At 50.6% G+C, this 14,694-nt stretch overlaps 1 protein-coding gene across 1 annotated transcript in view; it reads right to left on the bottom strand.

Moving 5' to 3' along the window:
- Window positions 1-12,738, bottom strand: part of LOC115318920 — a 16,392-nt gene extending 3,654 nt beyond the window's left edge. The window contains exons 1-4 of the mRNA XM_042293057.1: window positions 12,735-12,738; window positions 12,227-12,327; window positions 1,293-1,355; window positions 1,140-1,214 (exon numbers count right to left, since the gene is read on the bottom strand). Of these exons, the coding sequence (XP_042148991.1) occupies window positions 1,140-1,214; window positions 1,293-1,355; window positions 12,227-12,327; window positions 12,735-12,738 (243 nt within the window). The remainder of the gene's footprint in view (window positions 1-1,139; window positions 1,215-1,292; window positions 1,356-12,226; window positions 12,328-12,734) is intronic.
- Window positions 12,739-14,694: the final 1,956 nt, after the last annotated feature.

The raw sequence follows: 14,694 nt of genomic DNA, 5'->3' as shown, positions 1-14,694 counted from the left end.
ATATATATGGGTGGTTTCATCTCAAATCGTGCAGGCAAGAAGGGTCGAATTTTTAATTTCGATGAAAAAAATACATGTTATGGCGCCGTTTCTAAAAACGCAGTCGCCACAAACCGCAAATTCGTCGGAGTTTTTGTTCTCGACTTATGAATTTTTAAAGAGGCCGCGGCGAAAAGCAGTGTTTTTCACACCCGTCGTGGGTCGGATGTTTCGCTTAATCTCCCGCCGTGGATTTTCAGTCCACATTATATTATCTTTTTTTAAGCGCTCTGTGGACACATTTAAAAGACTCCAATACCATAAAATAATTTTAGGCGTTTTGCTTTTTTTCTGTAAAAATGTCAAAAACGCCCCCTCGATCAATTGTTGACGAACTTTAACAATTAATTACTGGCGATCTACTTGGGTTATATCGATATTTTCTATGTCCACGGAGAGCCCAAAACACGCTCTTTATATGTATTATAAAATGACTCGGCTGTATGAAATATCCTTTGCGGTACGTTTATTAGATTAACCTCCAGGTTAATCTAATAACAGAACTATTAATCGAATAAAAGGTTACCGCTATCTGTTTAAAAGCTCAACCCGATTAGCTATTTGTTCAGATTTGGTCTAGGTTAGCAGCAGACCGTTGCAAGCGCCACAACATGAAACTAAAAATGTATTTTTATTTTCTCACCCTGTGCCATAGCCTCCTCTATACTCACAAAGCCTGGCAGTTCGATGACAGAGCCATGGAGTGCCTGGTCGCAGATTTGGAGCGCGAGGATATCGTAGCACAGAGCATTTCTCGGGGAGCCATGTAGTCAGCGCACAGCTTTTGCAGCGGCGAAGACCCGAAACATGGTTTTCAAACCCGACGAGAAAAGAAGCGGTAGCCCGAGGAACGCGAGAAGCACGAGCGGACATTCCATCACTCGGGACGAGTGTGTTTCGGCGTCTCGCCGCAGCGGGGTGCCCGTTACATGTCTCTTGTCTGCCTCTCTACCTTTTCACTTTCAGCCGCGTCTCGTGGCGATCTGCCAGGCTTTATGCCTGCGCATCGCGTGCGCGAGGCCCGGGTGAGCACGTGTGCGCGCGGTGCACATGCACATGCAGTTAACGGCAATATGAGCTGGCCCATCATCTCTGCTTACCGGCATGGTTGTCTCCATACCACGTACTAGTCTCAATATGCAGTTGAAGATAGCTTGATTGAAGGGCTCACCTTTCTGAAAAAAAAGAAAGGTTTACAGTCAACATTTACTGTTTTTTTAAATATTTTCATTAGCCATCAACCTGACGCTTACCATTGCTGAATCTTCAGCATAAGCGTAGCACAGTCGCACGACGGCACAGATTTTCCGACTCTCCTGGAAATTCAAGGCAACCAGGCGCTTTGACAAATTGACAGGTAACTTGGGAGCTCTCATCCCTTTTTGCGTGTACGCGTAAGGAAAGCAACTGCGAGCGCACTTGCGTCCCGGCAACTCTCTGGTCCTCCACGTTCCCCTCCTCTTTGGTACGCTTTGTCAGGCTTATCCACATGATGCATCTTTTTAACGCGCCACAGTTTAGCGATACCGAGATTTCGCAAAATCGGCCCGTTAACACGTGGAGTTTGACGCGCGAAACCTGTGACGTATTGACTCACGAGAATTTCGCCAAAGCTTGTCATCTGCACCGGGAATACTAAGCGTTTCGCATCAAAATGATATGAAGTACTCACAGTTTGAAGAAACAGTCTGTTTTATTAATACCACTCAATAAACTTCGCCAGATTCGGCTCACTGGGTTTACAAGTCGTGCCAAAACCGGGAAAGACGGCAAACGTCAAAGAACAGGCGGATGATCTCGATGCATTTGGGGACATTTTTGCACCGCTAATAAAGAAAGTTATCTCCAGCCACCATGTTCATATGCGCTGCTTGCACTCGTCGCGACTGTTGATGAATCTGCGCCGCGCCGCCAACCCGTACTGCTAAAGCGCTGTTCACACACCTGCAACCGAGTAGGACCAAGACCCATCAACCGTACGCACCGCTTCTCCGCCTTTCAGCCTGTCGTTCGCCATGTTTTTTTGTTTTTCTTTAGGCTTTGGCTTGGGTACGGAATCGACCAAAAATCAGACTTCTCCAAAAGCTCGCTCCTCCTCGAAGGTCAGACGCCACAGCGAAGTCGAGCGGCGTTGGCAGCGTCCGCGTTTCTCCTTCGGGTGATTGACAGGCCTCACGCGCCACTTTCTTTTTTCGGAGGCGCGCCACTTTTTCGGTCGCGTTCAGACGGGGAATCCGTTTCCCGAAACCTAGTTTCGCGACAAAAGATTCGCCAACAAGATGCATCGTGTGAATAGAGCTTTAGTCGGCCATGAACATCCGTGCTCATGTTTAAGTTTCGGAACAGTTGAGTTTTTTTGTTTTTTTTTTGGCATTATTACAAAGATACGTGACTCTGCAGCAAAATAAATTCGAGACGTATTGCGCTCGACTGTCTCCACATTATAATATTGCAAAATGATAGCGCAAATGTCTTCACGGGACATCTCGGTTTTGAATCACGTCTTCAAGACTGGGCGCTCCCTAGTGATGAAAATAATTATCAGCTAATTATGTCACTAGCACAATGGCCTTTTCAGATAATTAAGAAAAACAAGTACGGGCTGCGTGAACTCTACTTCTGCTATAATTCTGTAACATTTGAATGTATACGAAAGAAACAGATGATTGAACTAAAATGGCTTCACCAGAACGTACTGTTCCTGCATTAATAAGGTTTCACAAATCCCACCAATAGATCGATCTCACCAGCTACAGTTAAAGCCCGTATAGCCCGAGAAAAGTGGCGCCATTCATTGTTGTGGAAATGCTTGAGACATGTACCGCGTGCCACTTCCGGGAAGAACATGGCGTCTGAAATCTAGCTGAGTGCTGCGCTGTGCCGCCATGATCTTCTCAAGGGCTGCACGACGCACCTTGCGCTACTTTTGAAACAGAAAAGGGCTTTATGTTGACGTACATGATAAATCTACGGAACCCCCATAAACAGCTTCGCTGTAAAAACAGGTTTTGCATAGGGCCAAAAAAACCCCGATAACTTTTTTTTTTTTTTTTTGCAGTTAGTTACATTTACATTAGCTATTCTAATAAGTTGTACAACTCGGCTATCAAGCTGCTCGTGAAAATTGCAGTGTTGGGTAAAGTACATCTAAAAAGTACTTGAAGTAAAGTACAGAGAGATAACTTTATTGACCAAGAAGGACTTAGTCTAGGCCAGGGGTGGCCAAACTGCGGCTCGCGAGCCGCATGCGGCTCTTTGCTGGTCCAAGTGCGGCTCGCGGATCCCTCGTAAAAGACCCCCCCCCCCCCCCCCCCCCCTTCTCCCCTTTCCGCGTTTCCCCAGGAAAGAAAAAAGAAGAAAGGATTTCAGAATAAAGCAAGTGCAGCTTGCAGTTTGGCAGCTTTCTACTCCCATATGTACAGTCGTACAGCCTTGTGCCCCCATCCGTCCAGTCAGACTCTGAACAAAAGTTAAGTTTGCTCCCCCCCACCCCTCGCGGCTCTTAGAAGCTCCGTGGTTTTGTTTGCGGCTCTTAGGCCAGGCCACCCTGGCCACCCCTGGTCTAGGCCGAGATCATTCGGTGGACCCCGGAGGCCATCTGGGGGCGACCGAAAGCGCCCACTTAATAATAAGGCGTTGGAACTCTTCATTCGAGTTGTGCAGTAAAGTCTCCCACTGGTCTGATTCGACTTTTGCTTTTAGAGCCTCTGGAGGAGGATTGGCACGGCAGAACCATAAAATATGTGCCAAGTCTGCCTTGCGAAAGGAGTACGGGTGATCGAGATTGGGTGGGGGACATCAAGTAAACTACAAAGTTAATGAAAAGTTTTGTACTTCAAGTAAAGTACTAAGTACACCGGGCGCAATGTACTTGAAGTAAAGTACTTTAAAAACAATGTACTTTCAAAGTAAAGTACAAGTTATTTTTAACACAATATTTTATTATGCCCTTTCATTCCCCTATTCAGTGTTTTTCTTTAACTGGTATGCATTGCCCCGAGGGTGACCGGTCAGTTATTTTAGAAAATGGTGGTGAATATTAGATTAAATAAAATGGCCACAAAGTAATTATTTTTGGAAATGGTGCTTAATTCAGAACCCCCTTTGATTTCTGAATTTCGTGCTGTTTGCACTGGCTTGCACCTAACTTGGTTAAAACGAACTAGGAGAGAGCATGACGGCCGCCCTGTAGCTTCCGCAAACAATCTTCTCGTGAAGGAGTGTACTCTCCTAATGAATTTTAGCCTCCTTGCTTGCGCTGATCGAGTGAGCTGTAGCGAGAGTTCGAAATGCTGTGGGAGAGCCGCCCCCGATACAAACAGAGCAATGCATTGTCTGCTCGCGTCTTTAGTGAGTGTAGAATAACCCTTCCAGTATTTCTTCAGAGTTTACAAGGCATAATTTTGCTATACAAATTTAACAAAACCAAATTTGGGGAATGTACTTTGAAGTCGGGAGTTGTACATTCCTTGGAAAGTAGCAGCAAAAAATTATTTAAGTAAGGTACAAGTGCGTACTCGGAGAAGTAGTTCAAGTAAAGTATAACTCTACCAAAACTACCTTAAGTAGTACTTTCAGTACATCATCCATAGAGTGCCCACTCGAAATTTGGTAGCGTCGGTTCAACGTCAGTGCGTTGTACGTCCAACAGAAGTTGTGGGGTGTCGAATATGTGACAAGGGGTGTAAAAGCCACACTTTTAGAGCGCAGCTCTTAGGCGCCCGTTTCCGGCTTGAGCGGCGTCGGCGTCGCCGTCGCCGTCGGCGTAACCGCGCGAAACCCTCGTAACCCTCGGGAGGTTTACGAGGGTTACTCTCGCGAGGGTTACGAGGGTAACCCTCGTGATCCTCGTGAGAGTAGCAACCCTCGTAACCCTCGTAACCCTCACGAGGGTTACGAGGGTTACTCTCACGAGAGTTACGAGGGTTACCCTCACGAGGGTCACGAGGGTTACCCTCACGAGGGTCACGAGGGTTATGAGAGTTACCCTCACGAGGGTCATGAGGGTTATGAGACCCTCACGAGGGTCACGAGGGTTACCCTCACAAGGGTTACTAGGGTTATGAGAGTTACCCTGACGTGAGAGTAACCCTCGTAACCCACACGAGGGCTACGAGGGTTACTCTCATGAGGGTTACGAGGGTTACCCTCACGAGGGTTGTGAGAGCTACCCTCACGAGGGTCACGAGGGTTACCCTCACAAGGGTTACTAGGGTTATGAGAGTTACCCTCACGATGGTCACGAGGGTTACCCTCACGAGGGTCATGAGGGTTACCCCCCTGAGGTCGCGTGACCCTCCGCTGAGGTCACGTGACCCCCCTGAGGTCACGTGACCCCCTGATTTCACGTGACCCCTCCCCCGCCGAGGTCACGTGACCTCAGGGAGTCACCTATCCCTCAGTACCCTACCATCCTATCCCTCAGTACCCTTCCATCCTTCTCCTCAAGAGCTGCGCTCTAATCCGGCGTTACAGGGAGTTGTAAACGGCTTTCATTTTTAGAGCGCAGCTCTTAGGGGCCCGTTCCCGGCTTGAGCGGCGTCGCCGTCGGCGTAACCAAGGTCATCCCAAGGTCACGTGACCCCCAAGGTCACGTGACCCCTCCCAAGGTCATCTCAAGGTCACGTGACCCCACGTGACCCCCTGAAGGTCACGTGACCCCTCGAGGTCACGTGACCCCTTCCAAGGTCATCTCAAGGTCACGTGACACCAAGATGACTATAGGAGCCAGCTCCGAGATATGAAATAATTTTTCTTCTTTTTCTAAGCTCGCTGCGCGAGCTTCCTGAGGCGCGAGAATAAAAGCAAACAGTTCGAGCCAGAACACCGTGGAGCTCGGACGTCTTTTCCACAAACTGGTGACCCGGAATCCGAAGGCCCCCGCCGCCTCGTACCACAGCCGCAGCCAACATGCAGAACCTGGCGCAAGACGGTGACACTACCGGCGACGGCGCGCCTCTTCATTCCCCCGACACTGCCCTCACGGCCATCCAGCTCCGGCTTCCGCCATTTTGGCCGAAAAATCCACGAGTCTGGATAACCCAGATCGAGGCTCAGTTTCATCTCCACCGAATAACATCCCAGCTGTCTCGGTTCTACTATGTCGTCGCCTCCCTCCCTCCGACCGTCGCCGACGAGCTGGACGACATTCTGTCCCGGCCTCCACCTGACGACGCCTACGACCACCTGAAGGGCGTCCTCCTCGAGCGGACGACAGCTTCGGAGCGCACAAGGATCCAGCAGCTGCTCACAGCCCAGGAGCTGGGAGACCGCCGCCCATCTCAACTTCTTCACCAGATGCGGCAGTTGCTCGGTCCCCAAGCCTCCGGCTCCCAGGACCCTATTCTGCGAGAGCTATTTCTCCAGAAACTTCCACAAGGAATACGTATGGTCCTGGCAGCTGCGGACGACATGCCGCTAGACCGCCTGGCGATGCTTGCGGACCGCACCGCTGAGTACGCTTCACCGTCCATCGCGACAATCACATCGCACGAACCGCCTGCCTGGCAAACAGCCCTTACAAGACTCGAGGCGCGCATGGAACAGCTATCCTGCGCTGTTGCCGCTGTGGGGCCGTCGCACGAGGCACCTTCCCGACGAACGAGGCGAGATATGTCTCAAACCCGTTCATCCTCGCGACGCACCTCACGGTCAGCCGACAGGTCGCTCTGCTGGTACCACAGGCGGTATGCAGAACGTGCCACAAGGTGCCAACAACCATGTTCCTGGTCGGGAAACCCCACGGCCCGTCACTAACAGCGGCAAGTGACTACGGCCAACACCCGAGCCGCTTGTTCTACGTCATGGATAAGATCTCTGGCCAACGCTTTTTGGTGGACACGGGGGCCGAGGTTAGCGTCCTGCCAGCATCACGACTAGACCGTCAGCAGACGCAGCACACCAGACCCCTACGAGCAGTCAACAGCTCTGCCATCGCCACCTATGGCCAGAGATCCCTCACCATCGACATTGGACTGCGACGACTCTTCCGCTGGGTCTTCATTGTTGCAGACCTTCGCGAGGCCATACTGGGAGCGGACTTCTTGGCGAACTTTGGCCTGGCCGTTAACATGCGTGGCAGAAGCCTCACGGATGCTACGACGTCGTGCACCATTCAAGGTATTCTTTCGTCATTTCAAGCTTCTCCGATGCGCCCTTTGGCGGCGTCTTCAAGATATGAAGCCATCCTCGCAGAATACCCTGCCATAACCCGACCGTGCAACACGGAGGTACCCGCCAAGCACGCCGTGACCCACCACATCATTACCAACGGCCCTCCAGTCTCTGCGAGACCTCGTCGACTCTTCGGCGAGCGACTTAACATCGCACGCAGAGAATTCGAACATATGCTGGAGCTTGGCATCATCCGCCCCTCCTCCAGCAATTGGGCGTCGCCCCTTCACATGGTCCCTAAGAAGGATCCAAACGACTGGAGGCCATGCGGAGATTATCGCGCCTTGAATACGTGCACGGTACCTGACCGGTACCCCTTGCCACACATTCACGATTTCTCCGCTGGCCTAGCTGGCACCAACATCTACAGCAAGGTAGACCTTATTAAGGCCTACCACCAGATTCCAGTCGAGCTAGCGGATGTGCCCAAAACCGCCATCACAACTCCGTTCGGACTTTTTGAGTACGTCCGGATGCCCTTCGGCCTCCGAAACTCTGCGCAAACTTTCCAACGCCTTATAAATGAAGTTACCAGAGGCCTTCACTTCATCTTCGCTTATGTTGATGATATTCTCGTGGCCAGCTCCTCTCCGGAAGAACACGAGCAACATCTGCGACTTTTGTTCGACCGACTGCAGGAGTATGGCCTCGTCATCAACGCGAAGAAGTGCGTTTTCGGTGCCGACGCGCTGGACTTTCTCGGCCACCGCATAACATCGTCGGGCATCCTACCACTCCAAGAAAAAGTCCGGGCAATACGCGAGTTCCCTCAACCTACCTCGCTTCGAAAGCTTCGCGAATTTCTCGGGCTAGTAAATTTCCACCGTAGATTTATTCCCCACTGTGCCGAAATTCTACAGCCTATGACGGACCTGCTGAAGACCAAGAAAGCGCCATCATCGTCACTTAAATGGACCGATGAGGTTGCATCAGCTTTTTCCGCCGTGAAGGAAGCCTTGGTCAACGCAACCCTGCTGGTCCATCCACAGACGGAGGCTGCTACCCGTCTCATGACCGACGCGTCCAGTACAGCTGTAGGTGCTGTACTACAGCAGCTTCTTGACGGCCAGTGGAGGACACTAGGTTTCTTTTCTCAGAAACTGAAACCTGCAGAAACACGATATAGTACGTTTGGACGAGAACTCCTTGCCATCTACCTTGCCCTTCGGCACTTCAGGTACATCCTGGAAGGTCACGAGTTCCACGTCCTAACGGACCATAAGCCCTTGACTTACGCGTTTCATGGAAATCACACAGCCTACTGCTCCCGAGAAATCCGACAACTCGCCTACATCTCAGAGTTCACGGTAGATCTCCGCCACATCAAAGGAGAAGACAACTCAGCAGCGGACGCTCTTTCCCGCGTCGAAGCACTTTCAGCAGTCTCTGGAGGTGTAGACTTCGAACGCATCGCTGCCGCGCAACGAGACGACCCTGAATTGAACAACCACCCTGAGACGCTGAAGTCTTTGGTGTTGAGGCGGATTCCCCTCCCTCACTCCACCGGTACCATCCTCTGCGACATGAGCATGGGACATCCTCGACCTTTCGTCCCATTGACACTTCGTCGGCAGGTCTTCGACCACATCCACAACATCAGCCACCCGGGCATCCGAGCCACGCAGCGACTGGTGACAGCTCGCTATGTGTGGCCTACAATGAACGTGGATGTACGAGGTTGGGCCAGAAGCTGCCTTCAATGTCAGCGCTCTAAGGTGAGCCGACACACTGTCACACCTTTGAGACCATTCCGTGCCCCCTCGGCACGGTTCGACCATGTTCACCTTGATCTTGTGGGCCCCCTGCCGTCATGCCGAGGCTTCACGTACATCTTGACTTGCGTCGACCGCTACACCAGGTGGCCCGAAGCCACTCCCCTGGTCGACATCACTGCCGAGACAGTCGCCAAGAACTTTATCGACATCTGGATATCCCGCTTCGGATGTCCATCCACCGTCACTACGGACCGGGGACGGCAATTCGAATGCTCGCTGTTTTCTGCCTTAGCCCAGCTCCTCGGCACGCACCACGTGCACACTACCTCATACCACCCGTCAGCCAATGGCATGGTGGAGAGGTTACACCGACAGCTCAAGGCCGCAATCACAGCACGAGATGGACGTCTCAACTGGGTCGACCATCTCCCATTCGTCCTTCTCGGCATTCGATCCGCCTTCAAAGAAGACCTGGAATGCACCTCGGCTGAGTTGGTTTATGGATCGCCGCTCCGACTCCCTGGAGAATTTTTCGATATCACCAAGTGCACTCCAACAATTCCACACCAAGTGTACCTAGACGACTTGAGGCACTTCATGCAAGAACTGAAGCCCACACAACCTCGGATGCCCCATTCTCAGAAGACCTTCGTAAGTCAAGAATTGAAAACTGCCACCCACGCATTCGTCCGAAAGGAAGTCAAGAAGAAAAGTCTCACGCCACCTTACGAGGGACCCTTTAAGATACTCGAGCGCACCGACAAGACCATGACTCTTGACATTCACGGACAGCGAGAAATCGTCGCCATGGACCGAATCAAACCCGCATTTCAGGAATCAAATTCTCATCTTTCATACTCGGAGCAACTTGTAACACCCCAGGAAACCAAGAAACCAAGAACTGTTTCATGGGCCACATAACTCCCAAAACCCTTCTTCTTCTTGCTGCCACCATTGGATCAACTACAATTTTATTTGTATTTCCGTGCTCCATGCTGCCAGGGGGGAGCCCTATAGGAGCCAGCTCCGAGATATGAAATAATTTTTCTTCTTTTTCTAAGCTCGCTGCGCGAGCTTCCTGAGGCGCGAGAATAAAAGCAAACAGTTCGAGCCAGAACACCGTGGAGCTCGGACGTCTTTTCCACAATGACCCCACGTGACCCTTTGAAGGTCACGTGACCCCCAAGTCACGTGACCCTTCTGAGGTCACGCGACCCCCGAGGTCACGTGGTCGCCTCCCCAAGGTCACGTGACCCCCAAGGTCACGTGACCCCCGAGGTCACGTGACCCCCAAGGTCACGTGACCCCTTCCAAGGTCATCTCAAGGTCACGTGACCCCACGTGACCCCCAGGTCACGTGACCCCTCTGAGGTCACGTGACCCCTCCAGGTCACGTGACCCCCAAGGTCACGTGACCCCCAAGGTCACGTGACCCCCAAGGTCACGTGGGGGTCACCTTTGGGGTCACGTGGCCTTGAGGTCACCCCCAGGTCACGCCTCCCCGAGGTCACGTGACCCCCTCCCCGAAGTCACGTGACACCCCCCCCCCCCCCCCCGGAGCATATTAAAGAATGAGGGGAGGAGGAGGAGAAGGGGGAGGGGTCTACCCTCCCCTCAGTACCCTTCACTCCTCCTCCTCAAGAGCTGCGCTCCAATTCGGCGTTACAGGGATTTGTAAACGGCTTTCACTTTTTTTTTGTGTGTTTATTTAACGGTCTACCGGTTCCGTCGCTTCTGTCCATAGTGCGGGCTGATAGCGCAGCGAACGACCGAGCGGACGCACAGGAAAAGGCGCCAGGCGTTTTAGGAACATCGTCAGCTGACTGTGATCTAGTAACGTTGCTCGCTGCTGGTCTGCGCGCGCGTGACGGCACGAGCCGTCTTTTGCACTCCTGCCTGACTACAGTGTACTAGAATACGGGGTAGTGTTGGGACCGGAGAGGCTTGCGGATAGGTGTCGACACCGGCGCATCGCATCGGCGCACAGCCCTGTGTGAAAGTACAAGAGTTTCTCAACCTGCCCAGTTGCAGCTTCCCCATTTAACTGCATAGGTGCCGTTGATCTAGCACAAGTCGCTTATGAAGGTTCACCTCACAAGCTATGCGCAGCAATGCTGTCAAACACTTCTCAAATGTAAACGAAAAACAAGTTTGCAATAGCTTTTGCTTGGGAAAAAGGCGCACTGCACAAAAGTCTTAAGATGCATGGGGTATCGATCGTTCAAAGTTTTTCTGGTCGATGCGACATTTATAACACGGTTAGGTGTACTGTACAGGATTTGTAAATATTGAAACGGTATATGGCCCCATATTGCTCAGTAATACCTACTCGCGTTTTAGTACGATACACAAGAGATTTTGAGGTTGAGTGCCAAGGTCTTACTAGTGGGTACGTGCTCTCATACTTTGCACTGTGCAGGAAAATCATGGATCATCACTAACAATACAGGTAAACAGGGAACGTGCACAAGCTCTCGGTTGTCTTGCTGCATGACCTCGAAATTTGGATCAGCTTCTTCCACGGGTTTGACTACCCTAGACTCGCCGTGTCTACAGTGTGGACAAGGGCAAAAGCGCGTGATTCTATATCATGGTGTCCCCGAAAACAAATTACAAAGGTTTTTTCAACGCAAAAAAAAAAAAAAAAACACGCATCACCGAACGTTTATTTTCCGCCCAAAGGTATCGGTAGAGGTACGAACGAGATGCCCAAGTTTCAACCTAAACCGATATCTTATTCAAAAGTTATAAGTGATTTTCTGTACATTCCAATGGGAAAATGGTGGCTGACAGAGCTCTCGAATACATGGAGCTCTGTCGCGTCAGAAACCGAAAATGGGCGAAGATGGGCCCCATATTCCCATTGAAATTTTCAGAAAATCATTTATACTTTTTGAACAAGATATCGGTTCGGGTTGAAACTGAGGCATCTGGTTCGGACTTCTAGCGCTACCTTTGGGCTGAGAACGAGCATTCGGCAATACGTTGTTTATTTTTGCGGTGGAAATAACGCTGTAATTTGTTTCGGGGACACCCTGTACTTGGGGACAACCTTATAGTACCAGTCTTATACTGCAATAAATTCTAAGCCGTCCATGGCTACGGGCTCCCGTGCACTCGCGCAGCTTGAGCGTCTACCAAACGCTCGAGCGCCACAGAAAGCTGTTTCCGAGTACAGCTCAGCAGATTCCGTTTTTGTGCGAGGACTCCCGCATATAGTATGTTTCGTTTTAAGTGCAAGCGAAACCTAAACTGCAATCACGAGCATGTTACCCTGAACGATGCACACAAGTGTTTACCTTGGCGATCTGAGGATTCAGCCTAATCGCCACCAGATGTTCCTTACAAGTCGCCATCATCTCGGTGGCGAATCTTGCAGATTTGGCAAACTGAACAGGATCTAAAATTAAAAACAAAAGTAAAGTTAGCAAGATTGCTTTGTGACCGGTAAACAAGACCTCCAGAATTCCATGACTCAACACATTATATCAAAAACAATCAAAAGAAGTTACGATTTACAAGATAGACCTTTGGCTATTAGGTAAACTTATGAACGGGTCTAGCTGAATGTCGACAGAGCTATCCTGGTGTTCGGTCAATTTTGCTGCTCTATCGGTTTCATCGCATCACTATATTTATTACTAAGGCCCGAAGATGTTGAAAAACACTAAAATAACTTCAGTGTCTTTTCATCAAAGTATAAAAACTCAAACCTCGCTGTCAGGGCGGTGGCGCCAGAGAATTGCGGAACGGTCAATGTCAATACAATGCAATGCCTCCGAGTTGATCTTAATCAGGTTGATATACCCATTGTGACACCTTGCGGACAAAATGTTTTACCGGGTTGCCAGAATACCGATCAGTCTGCACGCTGCACCTTTTAGGAACCCTGTGACGTTTTTAAAGCCGCAATTACATGTACTGCTAATACATCCTACAAAAGACAGTCTCCAGACACTGTCTGTATGAGGATTGTGTCATATTGGTGATAAAAGACTGTCTGCAGATATGTGAAAAGCGTACAAATGCACGAATCAAACATGCTTTGTGAAAATTCTCTAGCCTGTCTCGGAGAATGACACAACGCAATGGTTCAACAACACACGGACATTTAATCCCCGTTATCGTCCGCGCCGCGACACCAAGAGGCCGGAGGCGGACGATGGGCAGCAGGACTCATCGTCCTCCTGGGGGATGTACCGCGGCAGGATGCCGTCACTGCTCAGCAGATATGAGACCACGTCTCTGGTATACTCTCACGGCGACGGCTGCGCTTTCTTCTGCCAGCTGGTGTATCACATTCTGACAACTTTTATCGGACCAGCTGGACCACCCGAAACTCCTCTTTGCTCGCCAGGGTTTCCCACCGCGAATCGGGTGTGATGGGCGCCGGATTGGCCATACTAAAACTCTCTAATATAGTCTAAACTCTCATACTGGCTGCAGAACTATGTTTGGGCAGTGACGAGTGTTATTTGCATTCGGAAAGGACATTTCGCGATCCATGACCGCGAGCAGTTTTGCCATGCCCGATGAGCAGGAGAATCGGGGTACCCTCACTAGAGCGCTTCCCGTTTCCGCCGCGGGAGGGCGAGCAACAAGCTGGAGAGTGAACAATCGTCGAAGATGATACCACAGCTTCACTGGCCAACCACCTTTACAGCGTAGATTGGAGCCCCAACGTTTTTGCGGAGCAATGGACCTTTTCCGAAGAAGCGTTCTGCGCACGCGCGAGCGCCCGATCCCAAGCGGCAGAAGTCGGCACGAAAAATCGAGGAAATTCGGAAGGAGGCTGTGGATCAGCGAGTAGAACACGTAATTCCAGCATATATATAATTGTGTTATACAAAAAAAGAAAGCGAGGGAAAGAAAAACACGACGTTTGGGTAGACGCCACGGATGCTCCTCTTTGAAGTTGCGTTGGGCATGCGCCGTAGCTCAGAGAACGAAGAAACTGGTAGCGTAGCTCCCATTATGGATTGGTATAAGGTAGGTCACTTCCTCGATTTTTAGTTCGTGCAGCCACCGCCTCGTGGGTACGTGGAAAAGGTCCATTGGTTCAGAGGTTCCGTTATCTCGGCGCATTGCGGAATGAAATCTCTATAGAACGCAATCATTCCGAGATACCTCTGTAGGCTTTTGATGTCGTGAGGGGGTGGGTACTCCGGTATTGCGCGCAACTTATCTTCGTTCGGGCGCAGCGTGCCATTATCGACAAAGTCAAGAAGGTTGATTATAGGCGAGGCCAACTGTACTTTATCTGGATGAATTGTAGGGCCGGCCTGACGCATTCGTTCGAATATGATGCGAAGGTGCACGAGATTCTCCTCGAATAGTGTGGAAACACAATCAGCAGAGGTCTGCGAAGCCTGTCCTGCCGTTCAGCAGCTCGCACTCAAAAAACGTAAAAACTGGTATCTTCCGAAACCTTATTGCTGCTGCCAAATCCAAGTCGTGTCACCACCTTTCCGCAACTAGTCTTTCCAATCAGATAGGCCGCCTCCTCAAGGCAGGTCATCCAAACGACTTGATCGAGCTTACCATCAAAAGACTTGTCACAGGGCCTCAATCCAAAAAGCCGCCTCCAAGGTCCCGCTTCGCGTGCATCCCTTGCATTCATAACATTTCGCATCGACTGAAATCAATAGCTCAGGGCTTCAACACCAACGTGGTTTTCTCGTGTAAGTTTAAATTGGCAACTATTTGCAAAAAAGACAACTATATTATCCGTGTACGCTCGTATTTCGCGTTGCCGAGAACAACATTC

The sequence above is a fragment of the Ixodes scapularis genome, unplaced genomic scaffold (genome assembly GCF_016920785.2).
Source record: "Ixodes scapularis isolate PalLabHiFi unplaced genomic scaffold, ASM1692078v2 PGA_scaffold0__279_contigs__length_252992795, whole genome shotgun sequence".
Lineage (NCBI taxonomy): Eukaryota > Metazoa > Arthropoda > Arachnida > Ixodida > Ixodidae > Ixodes > Ixodes scapularis.
Note: the sequence above shows the minus strand (reverse complement) of the source record. Positions and strands in the feature narration are given on the sequence as shown.